This window comes from Dipodomys merriami, unplaced genomic scaffold, assembly GCF_024711535.1.
Source record: "Dipodomys merriami isolate MVZ:Mamm:240054 unplaced genomic scaffold, mDipMer1.0.p SCAF_274, whole genome shotgun sequence".
Classification (NCBI taxonomy): Eukaryota; Metazoa; Chordata; class Mammalia; order Rodentia; family Heteromyidae; genus Dipodomys; species Dipodomys merriami.
The window spans coordinates 1,177,203-1,202,240 of record NW_027204204.1 but is presented as its reverse complement, the minus strand read 5'-3'; the positions used below and the strand labels follow the sequence as shown (position 1 = coordinate 1,202,240).

At 37.9% G+C, this 25,038-nt stretch overlaps 1 protein-coding gene across 3 annotated transcripts in view; it reads right to left on the bottom strand.

Annotated features, from left to right (window-relative positions):
- The window catches only part of LOC138837712 (mediator of RNA polymerase II transcription subunit 13-like), a 200,213-nt gene that overhangs the window by 55,946 nt on the left and 119,229 nt on the right, over positions 1–25,038 (bottom strand). For all 3 annotated transcript variants that reach the window (XR_011375419.1, XM_070036665.1, XM_070036666.1), the window contains exons 5-7: positions 5,332–5,477; positions 1,692–1,886; positions 1,168–1,356 (exon numbers count right to left, since the gene is read on the bottom strand). Coding sequence is in view for 2 of the 3 variants with exons in the window: in XM_070036665.1 (XP_069892766.1) it covers positions 1,168–1,356; positions 1,692–1,886; positions 5,332–5,477 (530 nt within the window). In the remaining variant the exon portion in view is untranslated. The remainder of the gene's footprint in view (positions 1–1,167; positions 1,357–1,691; positions 1,887–5,331; positions 5,478–25,038) is intronic.

The following is a 25,038-nucleotide window of genomic DNA, read 5'->3' as shown; positions in this document are numbered from 1 at the left end:
ATTTGTAAAGTATGTATTTAACAGAAAAAGAAAAAGCATGAGACTCAGAGAAAGTATGAAAATTAAATAAATTCATAAATTCATATTGCTTTAAGACAAGGCTTGATCAATCACAAAAACTAGTTTTTTCCCCAATACACTCTTCAACCAGAAACATTTGTGGAATGCCTACTGCATGGGAAATGCTATGCTGAAAACAATGAAAAGCCACCTTATCTAACTCACACAGAAATTACTGTACAAGAGTGTATCCTAGCTCCTTATTTTTATCCTAGTTGTTCAGCTCCCAAGACTGTTTACGTTTTACAGTTTACTCTAATGCTCTGACCAACATGGTCATATTAAGTGTCCATAAACAATCGCAATTGTTACTTTGAGAACTTGCCTTAATGACCCTATTTTCAATTCAACTGAAGTCAACTAAAAACCAAAAAAATGTTGGTATAAGGAAGTATATTACTCAACAAAAAATTTTTAAATGTTCTCAATTTAAATAACTTCTAAAATTTTCCATGAAGACAAAGTATCAAGTTCTCAAAACTGTCTAATGTAGTTAGCATTTATTACTGACAGATTACTGAGAGAATGAAGTATTTGTTCATAGCTCATAGGTCTGCTAGGACTTGTCCTTGGTTATCAATGGTCTTTTGGACAAGAGAAGTCCATCATTTTGTAACTTACAGTTCTTAATATATGTATTTTTTAAAGCAATCAACAAGCCAGGTATTGGTAGCTCACATCTATAATTCTTGCTATTCAGAAGGCTGAGATCTCAGGATCACAGTTCGAAGCTACCATGGGCAGAAAAGTCCCCATGAGACTCTTTATGTCCAATTAGCCACCAGAAAAACAAAAGTGGTACTATGGCTCAAAGTGATAGAGCACTCGCCCAGGCTCTGAGTTCAAGCCCTACAACTGACCCCCCTGCAAAAAAAAAAGTTACAACAATACTGTTTCACCAAAAGGTGAATATGGATGGGCACAGCTAAAATACTGGAATACATAGTTCCATTTGTTTAAAACTTTTCTTCTCTATTTTTGTAAATAACAAAGTTACTCTATTAACTCCATCTCTTCTAGTAGCATTTCCAGCTATATGTGGCTCTCCTGTTCCATAGCAATGGAAAAATACTATTTTCTGGATTTTCTTTCCCCCAGTATACTCACCTACAACAGCCTGTTCTGGAGAGGTGGGAGGGGTCAGAGGTATTCCACAGTTACTTGGGTCCTTCACACTACCAAGCCCCTGCTGCCCAACTGTAATATGGCCTCCAGCATTGACAACACTCTGAGGAACTGGGATGTCATTCTGAGAGATCAAAACAAAAGCTGAAGGATAGACCATCCGAACACCACCTGTAAGGAAAGAGAACAGACAGAGTCGGGCCTGAGAAATAGTTCATAGAAGACTGTCTCTTTCACTGAAAGAGATACTTTGATGCTGTGGTTAAGGACCAAAGCTCAGTAGAAAATTAACAACTGTCAAACATGGTAGGTTCCAACATGATGACAATAAAATCTGTAATGTAGTAACCACCAAGGTTTAGGCAAGATAACTACTCAGATACATACATCATTGTGTCAAGAGAATCAAAATTAAGATGGGAAATTTCAGCAATGGCTTCTGCTGGACCTGAATGATTGTGAAAATTAAAGAAAATGAAGCAATTATAATGAATATTTTCTCTTACCGACAATTACTTCAACTGCCACAGGGAAATCATCATCATATCCCAATTCCTCTTCCTCTTTCAATTCATCTTTCTTTTTTAGCACCATCGGATAGAAATATTGCCATTCCTCAATCAACTTGCGTGTAGCCGGATCTGACATTTTGTATGCTTGGCCTGTTAGTGTGCCATTTAAGCCATAAGGGCTTACCAGTACTAAAGAAAAAAAGAAGAGAATTGTATGCTTTGCATTACAGAAATCATTCTACATGCAATTCTACATTTTTGGTAACTAAGTTAAAGCACAGCAGCACTTCATGCACTGTCCTTTATTTCCTAAAGTCTTATAAAGTATGGTTTTTAAAGTATTTGGGCTTTACAAGTTGCCTGCACATTAAAGCATATTCCTATCTATTTAATAATGGTTGTGCAGTATGAATACCTAATTTCCCATGAAAGAAGATAACAAGTCAATAGCCCAAAATCTACTCAGGATGTCCTAAGACTTCCTGAGTATCTATAGTAATTAAAGAATAATATATAAGATTTCTTATAACAGAAAATTCATAATATACAAAGCTTAAAGCATAATGCTTACTTATAATTTGAGTTATGGCTGGTTTAGACGTCTGTTGACAATAAACTTATTGACCTTAAAGTCAGGTACTCAAGAGTCCTAGTTACTTCCACTTTTTGATTTGATGTCATTTTTACTGAGTCAGGACACCAAAAAAAGAACTTATCACAGTATTGTGAATAACTCAAGCAGATCTTACCTTCAAAGGCAAGTTATTCAACTTTGCAAATAATACTTTTCTGGGAATAAAGATCATTTTCTCTGAATCACTTTCTGTTTATAAATACACCTCAGCATTATAATTAAATGGGTTGTCTTTTTCCGATGACCACTTCTTATAACAGATAGATGACATCCAAGTGTGATTTCTCAAGGCTTGAACCCTGAAACCCTAGCTATGCAAAAGGCAGACACTGGGGATTTCAGGGCTCAAGAGCTGGCTTAAGGCCAGCCTACACAAAAAACTAGCAAAACTCCATCTCAACCAATGGCTGAATGCAGTGGCACAAGGTTGCCATCCCAGCTATTGTAGGTTGGAACCACATAATGGTTGGGTACAGCCATTATGCACTTGAAATTCCCAGTTAAAGTGGAAATAATTCAGAGGTATACATGCTTCCTCCTGGGGTTTGAACTCTGGGCCTGGGTTCTGTCCTTGAACTTCTTTTGTTCAAGATAAGCACTGTACTTGAGTGCTTACCACTTGAAACTGAGCCACTCAACCACTGTCAGCTTTTCTTTTCTTTTCAAGAGTAGTTTTTTTGAGAGTGTCACAGACTTTCCTGCCCAGGCTAGCTTCGAAGTATGATCCTCAGATCTCAGCTCCCTGAGTAGCTAGGATTACAAGTGTGAGCCACCAGTTCCTGGCTTCAGATGTATATTTGTGCTTCTTTCTAAGATACTTTTAACATTATTTATTCATTAAATTTTTTAGGCATTTCTTTAATAGCTTAGTATGCCTTCAAGTTTTTAGGAAATTACTTTTAAATATACTGTCATTCCATTATTTATTACATTGTAATGATATGCCATTATTTATTCATTAAAATATTCCACTTAAGTACCAAAAAAGGAAAGAAAGAAAGAAAGAAAAAAGAAAGAAAGAAAGAAAGAAAGACATCCTCAACTATGTAGAGGAAGTACAAATAGGAAGTAGGAAGATGACTACAGTCCAGGTAGTCCCAGACATCAGGTAAGGCCCTGGCTCAAAAATAACCAAAACAAATAAGGCCAGCAGATGGCTCAAGAGGTATATGAGTACAAGGTCTAAGTTCAAATCCCAGGACTACCACCGTATCAATCGAGAGAAGGAGATGAACTAAAGGCTCATACATTTTTTTTGGAGTGTTTCTCCCATTCCTCAATGATCCAAATGGGATCGCTGTCTCCATCAAACACCGTCAAGGGCAATTTTTTTCCACTGATATGTTTAGAAAATTCTCACATTATTCTGCATCACTATGTTACTACACATCTATATGCCATCCATGTCCCTAATTATCTGTCCTTTCCATACCAATCACAAGAATAAGCAGGACAGTGTTCCGTAAGTCTTCTATGACTCAAAGCAGAAGTAACAAACCACTAAGATTTAAAATAACTGGTCTGCAGAGAAGTGGTAGTCCTAATATTATCATTCCCAACCTATAAGGTGGGAAAGTTAGCTCCAGTTCCTCATGAGCAATGATTCCCCTTATTAGCATCAACAACTGCTTTCCTTTGGGGCAATAAAGTCTAAGGTGAAGTCAGACAGCCCTCTGCACATTTATGCTCAAGAAAACAGAGTATTTAGATAATTCTGATAAATCATAATAGCACATCAATGAGGACTTTCACAACGGGGTATCTTTAAACTTTACAGTAATTCATAATTGAAACCCCAGATTCACAGAATGACAAGATACATGAAGTGGAAGGTGGGGTCCTGGTGAATAATTGGGGCCCAGATGAATAAGGATTTAATGTGTCTTTCCTTGCCTCTCAATAAAGGCTTGTATTTGGAGAATAGATTCTTTCATTAAATTAAATCAGAAAAACAATCAATCATAAATAAAATGGAAGTTATTAATTTATCTAGGTGCTAGAAAATTAAAATATTTTATCAAGTTTGATAAAATTAGTATTCTTAAATTATATTGCATCTGAGATAGTAAGACTATTTCAACCAGACATCCAGCAAATGATATACTGAACTGAAGATTTTTTTCCTACAGTGCAACCCAGTATAGTAACATTTAAATACTATCATTCACAGAAAATTCTGAATTCCAAAAACAAAAATGAAGATTTAAATTGTTCAGTCAGACCAAAAGGACATGGAAGTTACTATGGGACATCAAGACAGTCAACATAAATTTCAAATGTACCAAGTAAAATCACAACCAAATACTTATTATCAGTGGGAAATGTAATTAAAAGAAAATGCTAAAGATATTAACATCACTGAAGAAATTATACATTATCAACTCCAGGTCTGATTTTGGCTGAAATTTTAAATACTGTGTTTTACAATAATCTTTTGTAAGCCATTACTCTCCTGAAACCTTGTTAACTAGCACAATAAAAACTTTTCATTTTATAAAATTCATCAACTATTCACTGCAATGTTATTATTCCAATGTTATTTGGTTCTGAAAGAAATCCTCTATATCCTAATTTTCAATACAACTTCACAGAAAACTGTATATAACTGTATACAGTTATATATATTTACAGTTATATACAGTTTTCCTAAATGAACAACTATTATTGTGAAATAGTTCTTCCTTTCCTCTTCTAAAATAGACTCTTATGCTTACCTTGCCTTCAAGATGTCCTTTTAAGGTAATATTTCATCCTACAAAACCTTACTGGGGTTGAGCATGGTGATGCATACCTATAATCTCAGCAACTCAGGAGGCTGAGGCAGGAGGAATGCAAGTTGGAGACCAGCTTAGAAACTACAGAATGAGTTTGAGGCCAGCCTGGGCTACATAGTAAGACCCTGGCTCAAAAACAAAACACCAAAAAACCCTTCCTGGATAAGACGCCTGCCCCCTTTGGTGGTGGTGTAGGGGTGCAGCAGGCACATCACCACTGACTTACCTTGAAATGGTGCAGGTGAAGACTGAGCCATGTGTATATGCTCCTCATTGATCAAATAAATTGGCTGGTGTTGGGCAATCTCCACACTTGTGCACACATTACTTTCTCCATGAAGAAAGAATGTGAAAGCACAGGACAAATGCTCACTAAAAAAAGAACGAGAGGCTCAGTTTTACATTTTGGTAGAAAACGGGTGCTAGAAATGCAACTACAGGTAAGATACAGCCCTGCTTTACCAGTCAGCCAACAGAGCTGACCTCAAACCAACAGAACACAATTTCTACTGACTGTGCACACATAATACTGACAAAATATCTTGTCCAGAAACTCAAAGCTGCCTAGCAAATCTGCAATTATCTCTGCGCATTCTGAAGTTTTGAAAGTTACTATGCAGAATGCTTCCTATTTGTTGCATAAAATCTAAATCTACTATGTCAAATATAAACTTCTACCAGCAGAAAACCTCAATATTTTTCTTTCTTAGGGCATATTCATGGTGAACAGTCAGAAGTATTAAGTAAAGGAGAAAATTGAATTTAAAACACTGATATTTTTTAAAGAGGCTTGTGAACAAAATTGATCTTGTTCAACCAAAACTGAGTTTCAGGAACACTGAATGATAAGGTTTATTTATATTTGGTAGAATACAATAACATTAAAATTTAAAGCTTACGATATTCAAATGAGGTTAAAATAGTTGCCTTGAAAATATTACTATGGAGGCACATGCCTGTCATCTTAGCACTTGGGAAGCTGAGACCAACACTGAAAAATACAGCAAGACCCTGTCTCAAATTTTAAAACAACCAATTAAGGACACTGGTATGTGTGTACATGTGTATGTGTACTCTCAATATGCAACTGTGTAGGTAACTAAATAATTACGAAATGAATTTGCATCTTACTTTACATTTCATAACTTATATATTTACTTCTGTTTAAGACAGGGTCTATGTAGCCCAGGAGGCCTTGAACTTGTCATCCTCCTGCTTCAGCTCCGAATTAGCTGGTATTATAGCCTTCACCCCCTGGTCTGGCTTACAATTTACTTCTCATTACAAAATTATATTGAAGCATTCCATTTCTCCGTTTTCTACACAATGAGCTCAAAACTGATAAAAATAAAATGTCACAAAAAAAATTTCAAGAGTTACTACAGCTCCATATTCTTTCAAAGTTGTTAACTTTGGCCTTAGACCGGCTGTAATACATTTCTATTCCTCAAAACACCTCATAAAAACTATTGTCTGATGAACCAAAAACATGATACCAAACCACGATTCAAAAGTTTCCTCTAAGATGTTGCTTTGGTCAATATTATAAAGCATATTTTGAGTATTGCTCAATAATAATTCTGTTTCAAATAAAAATTATAATGCTTTAAGAAGATTTGGACTAAAATGATAAACATGTTATTGGCACAGTCAGAAACACAAAGATTGTTCTCTGACAAGTGTGGTGTTGTACCATCAGGAAACCTCTACTCTTAGCATTTGAATGTTTGGCATGATAAACAAAAATAGTGGTTATAATTTTAGAAGAATTTTGAAAATTTTTCTTAGGCTGCTGATAACACTTCTAAATTTCAAAGTTCACAAAGCAGAAAGATACACACTATTTAAGCACATACAGAAATAAAACAGCAACAGCAAAAGTGCTGTCCTTTAAAAAAAAAAAAAAAAGGTGCTGGACACTGGTGATTCATGCCTGTAATCTTAGCTACTAAGGAGGCTGAGATCTGAGGATCACAAATGGAGTCAACATGAGATTCTTATCTCCAATTAGCCCTCAGAAAACTGGAAGTAGCTCTGTGGCTCAAAGTGGTAGAACACTAGCCATGAGAGGGGAAAGCTCAGGAAGAGTGCCCAGGCCCTGAGTTCAAGCCCTACAACAGACCCCTCCCCATGCCTACAAAAAAAAGGGGGATGGGGTACTACGAAGACATTATCTCCAACACATAAGCTATAATAGGACTCCCCCCCCAAAAAAAAATTCCTGATTGTGAATTAAGCAAGTTTTCAAATGTGAATTTTAGCTAAGGGTTTGTGCTGACTCATCCATATTCATATCCACTATCCCATAAATATAAATAGTTTATTTATTATAAGAAATGGGTGGCAGGTACAAATGTAGTGTAGCTACAGAATAGGTTTTGTAGTAACACTGATCTATCTCCAAATGTATGTGAGAACAAATACAACGATCATACCGTGTGTCCCGTGCAAAGTGCTGGAATGACAGTGAATGAAATGGGGCACCAGGAGTAGTTAGACTAGCAAGAGACTGATAGGAAAAACAGAGACACAGAAGCACAATCAAAGTGTGTTGAAAGACTAAGATACAGTGATTTATGTACAACATATAAATACTTTTAAGTAGACCAAAGCAAATGAACACAGAATTACAATAGTAGGAAGAAATGAGAGGAGGGAAGGAAGGAAAAGGGGAGAGGGGGAAAGGAAAGAGAGGCAGAAAAAATGCGGGGGGTCAGGAAGAGGGGAGAAGAGGGAAAAGGAAGAGGGGAGGAGGAGGAGGAGATTGGGGTTGGGTTGGGGAAAGGGTTAGAGGGAGAGAGGGGGAGGGGGGAAGAACAAAGCAAGAAGCGGAGCAAGCTAGAGTTTGGGGAGTTCTAAATGCAGAAATTATGTGACACAATTAGAATGGAGTCTAAGAGGTCACCATTAGTTTTTAAAAATTACGAAAAATTCAAAATAGTACTTATTGCCATGTTATATGGAGAAGGGAGGAGGGGAGGGACAGATGAGATGGAGGGAAAGGGTGGTAATGAAAGGTAGTAATGATTTAAGAATAAGCCTAATTATCTAATGGCTTCCCATTAAAGAGCAAAATCAAAAGCCCAGTAACTGCCCCAGTTACTTCCCAGACCAAATTCCCATTGTTCTCTCTCCCCCTTTTCCACTCCATTCCATCCTAGTAGACTTTCCAGCAATTCTTCCAATGAAGCAACTGCAACTTGCACCCACTGTTCCCTCTTCCTCTCAGATGTTAATATGACCCTCTCTTCTCACACTTGTTTTCCTTAAATATAACACCAAATCAGCAAGGCCTATTTTTACCACATCATTTAAAGTAATCTTCCCTTCCCTATTTTTACCATCGTACTCATGGCTTTCTACTATTCATTATCTCTGGTATAATGTGATCTAAAACTAAACTACAAAAATTCTTTATATCAGGTTTTTCCTAAGGATGCTAAGACCAAAGAGAGATGTGAGAAGAGAAGGGGAAACAGGAGAGAAAGAAAAGAAGAGGCATGGAAAGAGGGTGTCCGAGGGCAAGGGGGAGAAGTGTAAAGAACAGAGGAGGAGGAAGTGGGCAAAAGAAGAAATGAAGGAGAGCACAAATGTTTTAAGTTCTATGTGAAGTGTGAATGTGAGATCAACTGAGTTTTATTTTTGAAGTATTGGACAACATTCATATTAAGGTCTTCATAATGATTAGCTTTATATTTTACCACTTGCATTATTAAGAAAATTAACATGTATAATTTTGAATAAAAATGAAACAAAGGATGAAATAATTGTTCTGTGATTAATGAACACCTGGCCTTAGGTTATACCCAGAGTTTGTTAAAAAAAAAAAAAATTTTAAGTGCCCTCTACAAATACTACTGAGGAAACAAGAGATTGCTACGGTAATTTTTTTCAAAATAAGACATTCTTACTTTAAGTAAATAACATGACTTAGGTTAAGTTCCTCCCTGCTTACTAGGGGAGGCGATTAGCCTCATATTCCACCTTTGGTGTAAGTATGTCTTAAAACACTTCACCAGATGTTTCTAACTCCATTACAACTTTCAAAGATCTGCTGTTTTTCCAAATTACACGAAGAAGCATGAAAGTGTTTTGCTTCAAAGCACTGGGGTAAATACCACACTGCTTGTGAGCAGCCTATGCCCCTCATTTCCGCCTCCCAAAACATTGGGGTTTTAAATAATGAGTACGCATTTCTCTAAAGTAAGAATCCTGAAGTGCATCAATACAAAAGGGTAACGCGTAAAGGGCAAAGAAGATGCTAGCTACCAACACAGCACCTGACCATGTGCTTCCTCCCCTTCAGACAGGACTCCCACTGTGTGCCATACTGCTTCCTACCTCTGGGGATTTGCTCGTGTAGGTCTTCTGACTAGAATAAACTTTACACACCTAACTCACTAACTTCTAAATTATCTTTAAGGTCACGAGAGGGTAAATACTCCTATGTATCTTTGTACATCTCAATCATTTCTTTCCCTTTCATATTTAACCCCTCTATCTACATTTAGTGAGGACAGGAGTCACATCTTTTTTTTTGGGGGGGGGGGGGCGGTGGAGGGGTTGTATGTTTGAGTGCACCTAATAGTACTGGGACTTGAACTCAAGGCCTCAAGCTTTTGCTTGCTTTTTTCCACTCAAGGCTGGCATTCTACCACTTAAGCCACATATCCACTGCCACACTTATCAAAACATTTTTGACTCCTGTACTCACAATGGGGTTGGTGTGGATAGCTACAGTAACACTGAAATAATTATGTGATATTTTATCCCTTTCCACTAAAATTTTCTTCCATTTTACTAGGAGACTCAGAGAAAAGTCTAAAATCCTGAGGAAAAAAATGCAAAATTGAAAAAATTTTTGTCAATTTTCTTTTTTATTTTAAAACATTTTTTTTAATCTTTCAACTATACTGTGATTCACACCAAGAGAGTAAAGAAATTTGTTTTGTTTTTGGTTTTGGTTTTGGTTTTTTTGTCGGTCGTGGGGCTTGTACTCTGGGCCTGGGCGCTGTCCCTCAGCTCTTCAGCTCAAGGCGAGCGCTCTACCACTTGAGCTACAGCGCCACTTCCGGTTTTCTGGTGGTTTATTGGAGATAGGAGTCTCACGGTCTTTCCTGCCCGGGCTGGCTTTGAACCGCAATCCTCAGATCTCAGCCTCCTGAGTAGCTAGGATTACAGGCGTGAGCCACCAGCGCCCGGCTGTTTTTTGTTTTTTTGTCGGTTGTGGGGCCTGAACTCTGGGCCTGGGCACTGTCCCTCAGCTCTTCAGCTCAAGGCTAGTGCTCTACCATTTGAGCCACAGCGCCCCTTCCGGCTTTTTTTGCTTATGTGGTGCTAAAGAACCAAACCCGGCCTCATGCATGCAAGACAAGCACTCTACCACTGAGCCACCTTCCCAACCCTTATTCTACTCTTTAAATCTGGTCTCTCATTATATCATATCATATGCCCAGCACCTCCGTCACACACCACCTCCTCCTTATCCGTGTGTGTGTGTGTGTGTGTGCGCGCGCGGGCATTCTGAGGCCTCTCTCACCATCATAGAAGACCATGTACGTCCCACGGTCAGATACATCATCTAGCACTAGCCCAGTGAATTGGAATCAGCACAATAAATAGCCACTGAATGGATGAATACAGTATAACCCAAGTTTTAGTTGTGTTTCTTTAGAAAGTTTGATTGTGAGAAGAACAGAACAGTCCATAAGCACAGTGACTGTTTTTCAAGCAGGAAATCATTATCCATGGAAGAAGGTTGTATGTCATTTCTAATTAGGCTTTATAAAAGCTACCTTTTTGTTGATTTTTGGATTTTGAGATGGGAGGTCTCATCTAACACTAATTATGTAGCTCCAGCTGATCCAGCAAGATCCCCCTTGCCTTAGCTTCCTGAATACTGAAATTACAGCCACAGGCCAGAATGCCAGCACTTTCTAAGATCATTTGTTTAAGAAACACAAGTGACTGATATGGATTCAACTAGATTAGGAAGGAGTGACAAAAATATAAAATAGGAAGCCAGGCACCAGTGGCTCATACCTGTAATCCTAGCTATTCAGAAGGCTGAAAGGATCGTGGTTTAAAGCCAGCCCAGGCAGGACAGTCTGTTAAACTCTTATCTACAATTAGCAACCAGAAAACCAGAAGTGGTGCTGTGGCTCAAGTGGTAGGGCGCTCACCTTGAGCTGAAGAGCTCAGGGACAGGGCCCAGGCCCAGCGTTCAAGCCCTACAACCAACTCATGTATGTATATTACACACACACACACACACACACACACGCACGCACGCACGCACGCACGCACGCACGCACGCACGCACGCACGCGCGCGCGCGCGCCAGGTGCTGGTGGCTCACACCTGTAATCCTAGCTACTCAGAAGGTTGTAACAGGAGGATCATAGTTCGAAGAAGCTCAGGCAGGAAAATTTGTGATACTCTTATCTCCAATTAACCACAAAAAAAAAGCTGGAAGGGGAGCTGTGTCTCAAGTGGTAGATTACTAACCTTGAGCAAAAAAGCTCAAAAGACAAGTGTTCCAGGTAATTTTATTCTCTTACAATATCCTTTAAAAAGATGGTATTTTTACTTCTTAAACTGAGTTTTCAGAATGCAACTATTACATGTGCTTTTAAAATACATTATGAATATTAATATGCTCTTGTTCATGGTATAAAAGTATTTTGATAACAGACTTACAATGCAAAATGCATTTAGGTAATTTTTATCTAAATGCTTCCTGTGTAATGAACTCTTCATCTTAAAATTTTCCACGTTATCGCTAACTACACCTCTTGCTAGAGCAATCTGCTTTGCTCTATAGATCATCACTTGGGAATAGTTGTCAGTGCTATTTTATGGCTTCCTTTTACTTGGCAGTCCTCAAAAAGACACCATGGAGATCCTTCACTTGCACATATTATTCAGCTTTCTCCTCTTGAAAGGCCTATTTTTTCTTCTTTTTAAAAGAGGGTAGCATTAAAATACCCAAATTAACAAGGTTTGTTTATATGATTGTATAAAGCTTTGTCACGTCCTTTTAAATTATATGTTATATCTGATTACAAGGTGATGAAAATGTCCAGGAAAGTTCATTGCAATTTTTTTTTTTAATTCAGAAGCAGTATGGTACTTATTGTAGCTATTAAACTGCTACATTTAAACTGCAGTTCTATTAATAATCACTCTTCTAAGGAAAAGTTAACATTGTTGGCTAAACAAAATTGTCTTATTGAATACATGTATACACAGACACACACACACATTCACACAGACACAGACACATACACACATGAACAAAATTAAACTGTCCTTTTCGACCCTTCTACCCTCAACAGCAATAAAGCTGGCCCCGGGTGGTACATTAATTCATTCTCCAACACCACAGGGCTCCTGTGGAGGTACAACATGTCTGTGTTCATGCAAAGGCCAGTGCCTTAGTGTCCAAATGACTTAATTCACTGTACCTTCCTGGGTCCCTAGCCTCCTAGGTTCCTCTTACACTAGAAGTCAAGAACAGTGAGAATGGTGTGTGGTTGGGTGTGTCTTTGATACAAAAAGACCAGAAGAGCTTGAAGGTTCCCACTCTCACAGTAAAAACAATGAAAAATAATTTTTATGATGCCAAGATGCAGACGGGGGCTGCTCTAATCAACTGAACGACCAGATGCAAACATCACAAAACCCTAAAATGTTTGTAAAGTCATACTAAAATTCCACGTGAGGTTGCTACATTAGGCTAGATTATATTATATGGGAGTGTTCCTAGAAGAATATACAGATTAAAATAACCTTTATCTCCAGTAACCCATAACTGCCAAAATTCTCATTTGCTTACTTTAAAATGCTTGGAATTTTTATTTTTCTAAAATACTATGAAGTAAATCCTTTTGTTCCCACTCTTATTCATTATTTTGCAATGCATCAAGAAAATGTGAGGGAGACAGTGAGGTAGGTAATGAACCAAATAAACTTTTCTACCATTTCTTCTCATTAAATACAAGGATTTTATATTAGAGTATGAGTAATAAAGAATCAACAGACACTTAAAAAAAAAAAAGCTAGTAACCCCAAACTTATAAAGATAGGATAATAACACCAAACTTTGGCTTAGTAGCCTATTTCCACAGCTCCTCAGAACTACACTGAAAAGCTGTAACTTCCTCAATTACTTAATATATATTTATGAATCTTAAAATCATAAAATGTTTTGCTTATGTTCTACAAAAACACAAGCTTTCTGACACTATGGGAAGTCTGAATGACAGTCATTGTGAAGTTGCCGGCTTGAAGGAAACGTACAGACAGACCTCTGACATCTGGCTAGGTCGTCACACATGGCTCAAAGCACAGCTGCCCTAACAAAGAGGCATATGCAGATGTAACTTCAATATGCTGCCTTTCATCAGGTACGTACAACATGGGTGACTTACACAGCCAACCTCAGCAAAACTGTATCACCCAGCAGCCTTGCTGCTTTCCAAGATGTCATTGCTCTACACTGCACTATGTTTTCCTCAATCTATATCCCCTTGTCTATTTTTTCTGCCTCCCATCTATGAAGCTCTAGGAAGAGATGAAGCATGAGAAAGAGAGTCAACGCTGTCTTTCCTTTCTTTTGCTTCCTTTTCTTCTCCCTAACTCCCTCCATGTTATCTAAGACATGAATGATGTTTCAGTGCTCATTTAACAGAAGCTGACAGAGAAATGCAACAGTGCTGTGTCCTCATACTTTTAAAGACAAGGCCAGGAAGAACTCTACCTTCTGAGGTCACTGTGACTCTGGCCCACAAATGACACACAGTTGCTTAGCAAGTCCTTTAAAGGCTTTCCACATTTGGTATTTGCCTGTCCTAGAGCAGGGCCCTTCACACTCAACACAGGTGTACAAGTCTCACTCACAAATATATACAAGGAGTCATAGCTTCCCCAGCAAAAGGAAAATAAAATTGGAGCTGACACTTATTTGGTAAAATGCTGCTAGTTATTGGCAAATATCAATCTTCAGTGTTCTTGCCAAGTTGCAGGGCTATCCCAGAAGGTAGGTTTTCTCTTAATCAAAGCAGACTTCAATCAACAGTACAGCCCATGATCTCAACTTCCCCATCCCTGACATAAACCTCCAAACCATAAGAAACAAACACAACAACAAAAGAATGTTAAGGTGCTTTAATCTGTTTACTTTTAAGAGCTGAAGCCTCAATTCAGTTTGCCTAGGATAAAAGATTGTATTTATCCATTGCTAGCTGTCCATGTTGAACAATGTCCTCACATAATGGGAACTTTCAAATTTCTTACTCAGTGTAATTTAACTTCTGTGCCTGGAGCTGTGACTAAAAAAAGTTTCCAGAAATATTCATTGCATAGGGATTCTTTTAGCTACCTTGGAAGAAATGGACCACCTTAAAAGTCAGTGATGGTTCTATGCCTCTATCCTATTTAATCATTACATAGCCAATCCCCTCTGCATCAATTAAGCACACAATGGAGTGCAGTACATAAAACCAGAATATGCAACACAGAAAAAAGGATTAAAGCCATGAAAAATGTAGTCATTTATTCTTCACAACACACTTGTAATCCATTCTTCCACTTTCAGCCAAGATCACAGTGCAGTTTAATAGTCTGGTTCAGGGACCAATTAATCCTTTTATATTTAAATCAATCACTGACTCCTCTCCGAATAATTTAGCTTCTACAGGCTGCCTCCCATTTGATCTCTTGGGGGGGCTGGGGGGAAGCATAGTTAACACTATGTGACACATTAATCATGTTTGGAAATAGAAAAAGAAATGCATTATCAGAGACATATAATACAGAAAGTTGAGCATGCTCTAAAAACATGTTAACATAATCACTTGCATGTGTCATCATTTCCTTAATTAAAACAGGCAAGTTAAACTTGGACCCACCAGTGCACCCTTCACCTGCTTCTTCATAGTATTATGCATGCATATATTTGATTAGGTATAAAAGATACATCCAAAAAACAAAAGCACTCTCATCAAACTGGACCCTTACTACTGGCAGATTCCTCTCTCCCATCCCAACCTAAAGTAGAATGACTTGACACTCAAGAGATTATAAAGGGAGAAAGTAACAGAAAGGCATGATTTTATTCAAACTGGCATGTGTTTGGCACCTTGCCACAGAGCTGTGTCCTTTTCTGGGGCATAATTAATAGGGTTAATGCAATGCAATATTCATGTGTAGTCTAAAGATTCTTACCAGTGTGTGTAAAGCAGATGTCCACATCTTAGGAATATTTTCTCTAAATAAATGTGTCAAGAACACATTAAGAGTTCATGTGGTTCAGAATGACAACACTAAATGATCGCCATTTCTCTTAGTTCCCTGCCTCTTAACTACCCCAAGAATAAATCAACTTTTGTGTTCTAGCAGCCATACTATGGACTACAAATGCATGATTTAGCTTCAGTATTTCAAAGCAAATGTAAAGGCTTTTCAAATGGTCCACAAGTATCTTCAAAACAAATTGATCTTAGGAAGCTTATATGTTTGTCCTTACAGAAAAAACTGAGGTCTGTGTTAAAATAATCAGAGCAAATTACTGCCTCAGGAGCTCTACCAGGTCAAACGATCCCCAGAAAAGAAAGCACACAATTGCCAAGGGAAGCTCTGTGATCACTTAACAGGAGGTTACACCAGCTCCAAGATACTAGAGTCCACAAAAAAGGCTGTGAGGGATGGTAAACCTATCTGTAAAAGAACCCAGTCATCTAGCTGGGTTCTGGTGGCTCACACCTGTAATCCTAGCCATACAGAAAATGCCAGAAGCAGAAGCTGGTTCAAGTGGTAGAGCACAAAACCCTGAGTTCAAGCCCCAATCAGTGCCCACAACATCAGAAGACTGAAGTTTAAAAGCCTGATTAGATTAACTATTAAGTGGAAAGAATACTTTTCTGAGTATGTATAGTGTGAAAACCTGTGAGAATCTCCTAGACAACTTTGACCTACAATAATAATCTTCAGGTAGAAAAAAAAAATGTCAATCTTCACTAATCCCAGAAAAGGCTCATCAAAGAAATTTTAGAGAAGAATATTTTGTTAATATTTTTTTTAAATCTCAGAATAGAACAAAAATACCACTCTGGAAGATTAAACAACTTCATCATTGAAAAATTATCACCTAATTTCTAGACTATGAACTCACATCAGCTAGTAAGCTTCCCCATCAGCAAGGTGAAGCTTATACTGTTTTCAAGGTAATGGTGCTTTTTACTCTCCTCCTAGCTTTCCTTGGCAAGCACCTCTCCAATGCTGTGCCACACATATGGTAAGAGACCCTATATATCTGTTTAGTAAATGTGCTTCTATTTCAATGACTACTTCTCAGATAGTCAGAAGGAAAAGATTATATTTGCTTTCTAGATTCAGTGTGGGACAGTCTTGGAAACAAGATCATGAACTTTTTGACAGTTGGGGCACAGGAGGGAGTATGTGGCTGGGTTACAGCACACATGATGTCCTGGTCCCTGCCCTTTTATCATCCCTTCTGCTGAACAATTATATACTCTGCCACAGACACAGAGAAGTTAAGGAAAAGGCTGTCTGGGACTGAGGTAAGGAGAAGGGGAATGTGACTACAACATTAAAAAAAAAATTAAACCAGTCTTTATTTTGTTACTGAAGTAGCCCCAACTTCCGTCAGAGTGATTTGGTGCCTTTTTCAGCACTTCCTTATTCTCTAGCAACATAAAGTGAGCCAGGTTCAGCACTCACTTTTCCTGGCACACTCTGGAATCATCCATTTTGCCAAGGAACCCTAGCTCCTTTGATTGAAAACTGATTATTTAGAAAGCAAGAACTGGTCATTGGATGCTCACATCAGCAGGGTGGTGTTAGGTGCCTAAGAGATCTAGTTATACAGACAGGCCAACAAAACACATACCCCTTCTTCCTCCCTTCCTCCCTCCCCCCCTCACACCCACACACACACACACACACACACACACACACACACACACACACACTGCATTATTATCCATTTGTATAATAGGGGTTCATACTAACAGTTCTTGTCACAATCCAACACGGGGTTTATTATAGCTCCTCTTGCCTTTTTTTCTTTCATTGACTATATATTTTTGGAAGGGGGGGACAGGGGATAAAGGACAAAAGAAGAATGAGGTACAGAGCAAAGAGAGAGGAGTACAACTGTTAGAAGGCTAGTATAACGACTGACAGTGAAGCCATCAAAAGCTTCCTTTACAGTAAGATGTCAGTGGCTCATACCAATATTCCTAGCTACTTATAGGGCTGAGGCCTAGAGGATCCCAATCCAAAGCCAGCCCAGGCAGAAAATTCTGAGACACTCAATCTCCAAGTAACCAGAAAAAAGCTGGGCTGAAAACATGATTCAGTTGGTAGAGAACTAGCAGTGAGCAAGAAAGCTAAAGATAAGTGCAAAGTCTTGACTCCAAAACCTGGTACTAGTACCCCTCCACCTCACGAAAAGGAAAACAACAGAATCTATTAGAACACAACATCCTAGAAATAAATGGGCCAAGACATATTCTTTTTTTTGGTAGCATATCAAGGTATATTTCATTGGGGGGGAGGGGGGGAGAAGAGGCCCTAAGTTATCCACCTTTGACTCACAAGCTTCTTGTAAGCCTATTAACTGAGGTGAGGAAGTATCTAAGTTACAAACAGCCATTACCACTATTGATTTTCTATTTTTAAAATCTATGTTTTTATGCTTTTTTAAAACTGAAACAAGACAATGGATAATCTAGTAGTCTTGCCATTATCTTTACTTAAACCTTATTCCCAAGGGACAGTTCATGTCTCAGTATCAGACCTGCTTAATCACTGACTGCAAAGGAATCATAGTAAGACAGGACATTTGCACTTCAGCAGAAGGAAACGACCAGGTTGTTTTTTGCCCCAATATCAAACAAGTCTGTGGTTTTCCTACAGATAGGCACTTTCTAGGAGACTACTGCTAGAACAGTTAAATTATTAACATATTTTCATGTAGAAAATGTTACTATTTTCAGGGGAATTCTATTATAGATCCAAACAAAGATGCAACAGAACCACCTTTATTTTTAGGTGTTAGCAACTGTTCTTTTGGAAGAGCTTCAGTTTTTAAGTCATGATTGTGAAAGCACGTACAGATAGCTGCTCATAAACCATTATAGATGAACATATTTCTCAAGACCAAAATTAAAATAATTAATTACAATTTTAAAGATTTATACAATTTAGTCCAAAACCCAACAAATAAGTATAAATATTGAATAGAACATAATTTATCTAATAATTAATTTCCCTGCCATTTATAACTAGCCCATTTGCTAAAGAAAACACTTAAAATTTTAGCATTAGGGCTGGGAAGGTGGCTCAGTGGTAGAGCGCTTGCCTTGCATGCTTGAGGCCCTGGGTTCGATTCCTCAGGACCACATACGCAAAAAGAAAAAAGCCGGAAGTGGCACTGTGGCTCAAGTGGAAGAGTGCTAGCTTTAAACTGAAGAGCTAAGGGACAGCGCCCAGGCTCAGAGTTCAGGCCCCACGACCGGACCGCCCCCCCCAAAAAAAAAAGAAAAAAAAAAAAAAGAAAGAAAGAAAATTCAGTCTCCTATATCACTCTAATTGAAGAAAGCAAAATAAACACTGATTATGAAGATACCTGAGACTAAAATTCTAAGAGTTTGTTGAGTGGAAATGGCCATGAAATCAACTGAGTGAATTTCAACCAAGGCTTATATAAGAGAAGTACAATAGAAACTGAAATTATAACCAAGAGATGAATAGCACTCTTTCATGGTCCAAAGTACAGCACAACTTTACCAATAACAGTGCCCTATTGTCTAGACAGTGCACGGATTTAGAAAACAACTAGAAACACACACACACACACACACACACACACACACACACACACACACACACACACACACACATCTGAGCATTTAAATGACAATAAAATTTTATGCAAGTGATAATATTACAAAACTAAATTAGACTCCATTTTTAGTCAGGAGCCATTTAGGTTTACAGCTCAGGAAATTTACAGTCTTCAAACTGCAGAAATGTTCATTCTTTAAATATTTAACATTATATTTTAAATGTATAAACAAAAATGCATAAAACCCACACATAAAGTAACAGGACATCAGTTTTATAAAGTTTAATCCTAAGGAAATAGATTTTTTAGGAATTCATCTACATCTTCAGGAATTCCAACAGAATTAAAATCTAAAGGATACTGTATAACAGCTTAATAAGAGACATGTTTTGCTAATATACAACAAGAGAATTTAATTAAGTACTGTTTAATTCAATTAACTTTACTGGTTTTTAAAACTAGAAATATAGCTTTACTCTCCTTAACAGTAAATGGTCTATGCAATCTCCTTTAAAATCTAACTGAAATTTTAATTCTAATTAAACTAAGCTACAAAGTGCACTGAAATATGGGGCCACTTGAGAGCAACTCAGCTGAATGATGTGAAGGCAACAAACAGGCTGGAACACCACGCTCCTAGTATCTAAAAAGATGTGAAGAATTCACATGCCAACAACAACCACAAAACTCACGTGCCAAAACAATTTAAGACACCGCAGTCCCCAACAGTTTATGTGTTAATAACCTTCCTTAGTATACTTTATAAGAGACAAGTTTCTTATGGTTAAAGGACAATGTGAAGGAGGGGTTGAAAGGCAAGGATTAGAATTCAAAGTGGTGGTGCTTTGTTAGTTCAACGAGATGATCTGATACACAGGACAGAGAAACAAGGTCAAACTAAATGGGTGATAATACTCATTTAAGAAATACAAAGGATGAGAGAAAGTGTCACCAGGTAAAATATGACTATAAGTAGTCTCTTGCTAGGTCAAAAATTCAATTTCGCCATCAGGAATCTTTTTGGTTCTGTAGGACATAAAAGCTAAAGGTATTCACCAATGGAAGAATTGCTCCAGTGTTTTAATTGAGCTATGTATGCTATAGAGATCAATTGTCAAAATCTACTGAAAAAAAATGCCTTGGTTTCATTCTAAAAAGGCGTTACATCTATTTAGATTGGGGGAGGGGGGACGTGGGGGAGGTTGGAAAGCACCAGGCCTTTACAAATTTCAGCCAGGTAAAAGCAAAATTCACTAATGGTGAGGAAAAATCTAGTTTTACACTACACAATTCTGACAAACTAACCATCCCGTTCTTGTTTTGTTTAAGCCAATGTCACAGCCTGCTGTGTATTCAACCTCTGAGACACACCCAGAGACAGAAGAGACAGTGGCATAGAGAATTGGTGATCCGGAGAAGCCAATCAAGCTCACAAAATTAACAAATATGAATTTACAAGAAATACTCCATGCATGAAGAATTGAGTCTTCAGTGTACTTCAAATTCAGTCTTCAGTGTACATTTCAACAAGACAGTGGACAATCTATTAAATAAGGTAAGGTAATCTTCATCATTAATATTTTGCAAAAAGCACTGAATAAAGCCTAACACATTTTCTAGGAAACAGATTTACAAAAGACAATTTCTGTGTGTTAGGCACTGAGTAAGAAATCAAGATAAGTAGGGTACTAATTGCAATTTGATATTATTGTTATTATAAAAATTACTTTTTATTGGGAGACTTCTAGATTCTTGGAATTAGGCAGCAAAAAAAAAAAAATCTCTTATTTTTAAGAAACTTAAAACTAGCCATGCATATAATAAAATGTACAGATAAATGCCAGAGGAAAAGTTTTATATAAGTAAGATTTATATAGTTACATTTATATTCAATTAGGATTTATACAAAATTTAGAAAGAGATCATTCCAAACAGAAAGTTTGGTGCAGAAATTAGGACTAAAGGTGGGCCTAAAGGATTTTTCAAATTCAAATAATACAAGACTGGAAGCTCAAGAAGAAAAACATCCCAGGAAATGAAATACTAATCATAACTAATATTTACTGAACGCTTACTTCTCTGGGCATTATTCTAAGTGTTCTAAATATAAATCTCCTTCAATTTTCAAATAATTCAAGTATCATATTATTATGCTGACTTTGAGGCAAGAAGAAATAAAGACTGAGAAAATAAAAGTAACTTGCCCACAGTCACATAAGAAAGTCATGCTTGAAGCCGGGCGCTGGTGGCTCACGCCTGTAATCCTAGCTACTCAGGAGGCTGAGATCTGAGGATCACAGTTCAAAGCCAGCCCGGGCAGGAGAGACCGTGAGACTCCTATCTCAAATAAACCACCAGAAAACCGGAAGTGGCGCTGTAGCTCAAGTGGTAGAGCGCTCGCCTTGAGCTGAAGAGCTGAAGGACAGCGCCCAGGCCCAGAGTTCAAGCCCCACGACCGACAAAAAAAAAAAAAAAAAAAAAAAAAAAAAAAACAAGAAAGTCATGCTTGAACCCCAGATGTGTCTTACCAAAGATCTTGCATTCTCAAAGCAACCCCTACTCCAGAAAATATTATATCCCAAGCATCACTGAACTCACTTTCCCTTGGATCAATGTATGCAGCACCACAATAAAAGCCAAGCCAAATTCAGAGTAAAAGCCTAGGAGGGATAAACATGTTGAAATAAATTTATATGTTGGGCACTGGTAGCTCATGTCTGTAATGCTAGCTACTCAGAACCCCTGAAATCTACAGATTGTGGTTCAAAGATAGCCCAGGCAAGAGACTCTTTTTTTTTTTTTTTTTTTGGTCCGGTCGTGGGGCCTGAACTCTAGGCCTGGGCACTGTCCCTCAGTTCTTCAGCTCAAGGCTAGCGCTCTACCACTTGAGCCACAGCACCACTTCCGGCTTTTTTCTTTTTGCTTATGTGGTGCTGAGGAATTGAACCCAGGGCCTTACGCATGCAAGGCAAGCGCTCTACCACTGAGCCACCTTCCCAGCCCCCAGGCAAGAGACTCTTATCTCCAAGTAACCAGAAGAGAGCTGGAAGTGGAGCTGTGGTTCAAAAGGAAGAGTACCAGTCCAGCCTTGGGTGAAAAGCTCAGGGACAACACTCAGGCCTTGAGTTCAGGCCCCAGCATGGAAGGAAGGAGGGAAGGGGAGGGGGGAGGGAGGGAGGGAGGGAGGGAGGGAGGGAGGGAGGGAGGGAGGGAGGGAGGGAGGGAGGGAGGGAAACACACCACAGATAAACTTATAATCACTGTCTAAGGAGTCAAATCATGGTCATGGAAGAAGTTGGTTCTTTAGATGGCAAATACTTCCTTTCATTTAGACCAATATTTTAACAATGTTTTCAGGTAGCCCTTGCAATGAATGTCACAAAGTAATGAATTTTACAACTGAGATGGCCTTTAGAAAATGTCATGGCCCCTTTAAAATGAGCTAACTTACCAACTTTAATATGTTTCATTAAATATCTGAAATGACAATGATGAGCTCCATAAGCAGACAACTGCACTAAATAAGCACCACAGATTTTAAAGCCAAGATCTTATGGTCACTTCAGTGAGCTGCTGGCAGCCCAAAGGCAAGTTTGTTAAAGCAAAATCACAATAACAAGGCCATTGACACTCTTAAGGAATAAAACAAAGAATGTAGTCTTCTAGAGTACTGGGTTGGCAAAAGAACAGCCCCTTCCCTTGTAGTACCCCATCTCATCTGGATGTGACAGTGTGTACCTGTCATCCTAGCTATTTGGTAGGCAGAGATAAGAGAATTGGGGTTCAAGATTAGCTTGGGTTACAAAAAAAAAAGTTAAGGAGACTTCATCTCAGAAAACAAGATGGGGAGAGGAGTGTCTTTAACCTTCACTGCAAAGGGAACAGGAAATGTTTCTCTCTCTCTCAACCTTCTTAAACTAAAGTAAATCCTTATGAAATTTATTTTTAAAAGATAGCAAAAAAAAAAAAAGATGGGCAAGATGGTGTGCATATGTTGAAAAAAAAATAACTCATGCAAGAAAGAACAAATAGTTACTACTTCACTCTCCCTATCTGATACTATATTGATTTCTTACAATATGACCTGAAGGCATAGTTCAAAAAGTATATTAAATATATCACATCATGAATTTTTCTACCAAGCAAGAATACATGCAGAGCATTTAATATTATTTCTGAGCAGATCTGAGCTCTGCTTTATAAACAGTTGGTAAGAATCAATTACAATACAGTGGGATCATCTGCATTCTGGCAACACATCAGGAAACATGTCCCAACAGGCCTAACATTGCTTGGTCAGCGAAGAGGAAAAGTGAAAGGAGTCTTCTACTTTGCTGCTTCTCTGAAAAGGAAATCGCATCAGGCCATTAAGTAGTCAGATACATTATTTTATTGCTTGCAAAGCCCTTGGGTAATAAAGTATGAGTACAAATTGCCACAGGCAGTTTTGGAAGAAAAACAGAACTGTGCAAAACAATGACAGCTGCTCTACTGCGGCCCCGGACAAAGGCAGAAAGAAAACAGTCCATCAGTTGTAGTTTTTCTGCTCAACTAAAGTACTTTCTAGTGTGTAAGAAGCAGCTATACAAGCACATAATTCTGCAGAATATGCTTCTAAATGAGCATGAAGGAGAGAGTAACAGAAGAGCAGACAAGCATGTATTTGTAAAAGCTACTTTAAGTCAGACTCAGTCAAACACACATCTCCATTCTTTTACATAAGTAAGGCTGTGGGCGAAGCTACATGACAACTCTGCCCTGTCTTTGGAAACAGAGTTTTAAGAAAGGTAGTTTCTACTGAGAAGCATATTACTATTTTTCAATAAAATACTAACACAAAGAGGCATTTCCTTAACATGAACTATGATCTAAGAAAACAATTCACTCTCTACGTAAAGAAAAGTTCTTTCTCATATCTTGTACAGGAAAATAGTAAGGATGAGTGATGTACTGGATTTACATCTTTAACCTTTCTTATTACATGTCATATTTTCTGAAGACAAAATGCTTTACCTTAAGTTCCCATAAAGTACTGTTGAAACTTTTCCTCAATACACTTCTATGTTGTTACATTTTTAAACTATGAGAATTCTGTAATATTATGGTTATAAAAATGTTAAAAATTCTTAGAATCTCCTATAGAAACATAATTTTTATCCATACCAAAATATCAAAAGGCCTGTTTCTTAATTTTCAACCTTCAAATTGTTATAGTAAAAATGAAATAAACTCTAAAGCAAACAAAAAAAAAAGCCAACAATAAACCTGAGGCTCTGAGTTAAAGCCCTAGTTTCAACACACACATGCATGTGGACATACACATGTGCACGTGCAAAGACAATAGAGACACCTTTGGAGATTATAAAATGAAAGCTTACTTAGCCCAACAATTCTAACAGTCTGCCATTTTATTTATGCTTTGGGAAAAGAAATTTGATAGTCCTTATGCCTGTTAAGAGTACACCTGGTAACTCAGATGGTGGGAAATCAAAAGGCTCTAAGCAGGATAGAGAAAATTCACATCAATAATTTTGATTAAATATAAGTTTAAAAAAAGGTAAGCACAAAACCCCAATGAGTGTACATTTATTTTTCTAATTTTCTACACATATATCAATATTAAAACAAACCTAAGAAATCAACAATTATAGACCGCTTTCTTCTGAAGAACAGTAAAAATAAATAACTGTTAAAATAAGAATTTACAGATCCTGAAAGTGCATTTAGCTGATAATCACGTATCTGCTGCTAACACTGCCAACCACTCCTGACAATCCTGGCATATTGTTTAAGATTTCCAAACTCATAAGAACTCTAACTCAACATACCCAAGGATGGAGGGCAAGATACTGACAGTGTTGTGGGAAGCAGAACGGCTGAGGTGCTGCCCTATAAACTTGCTCTCTGACCCCTGCTGTCTCTATTTACTGCCCTAGAACTCACAAGAGATATCCTCAGAACAAGAAATTTGAACTCTATCTCACACCGTGAGCTGACTTTCCGTGTGTGCTTTGTAGAATGTCAATGCTTTGGATCTGAACTCTTCTTCATTTCCATTGT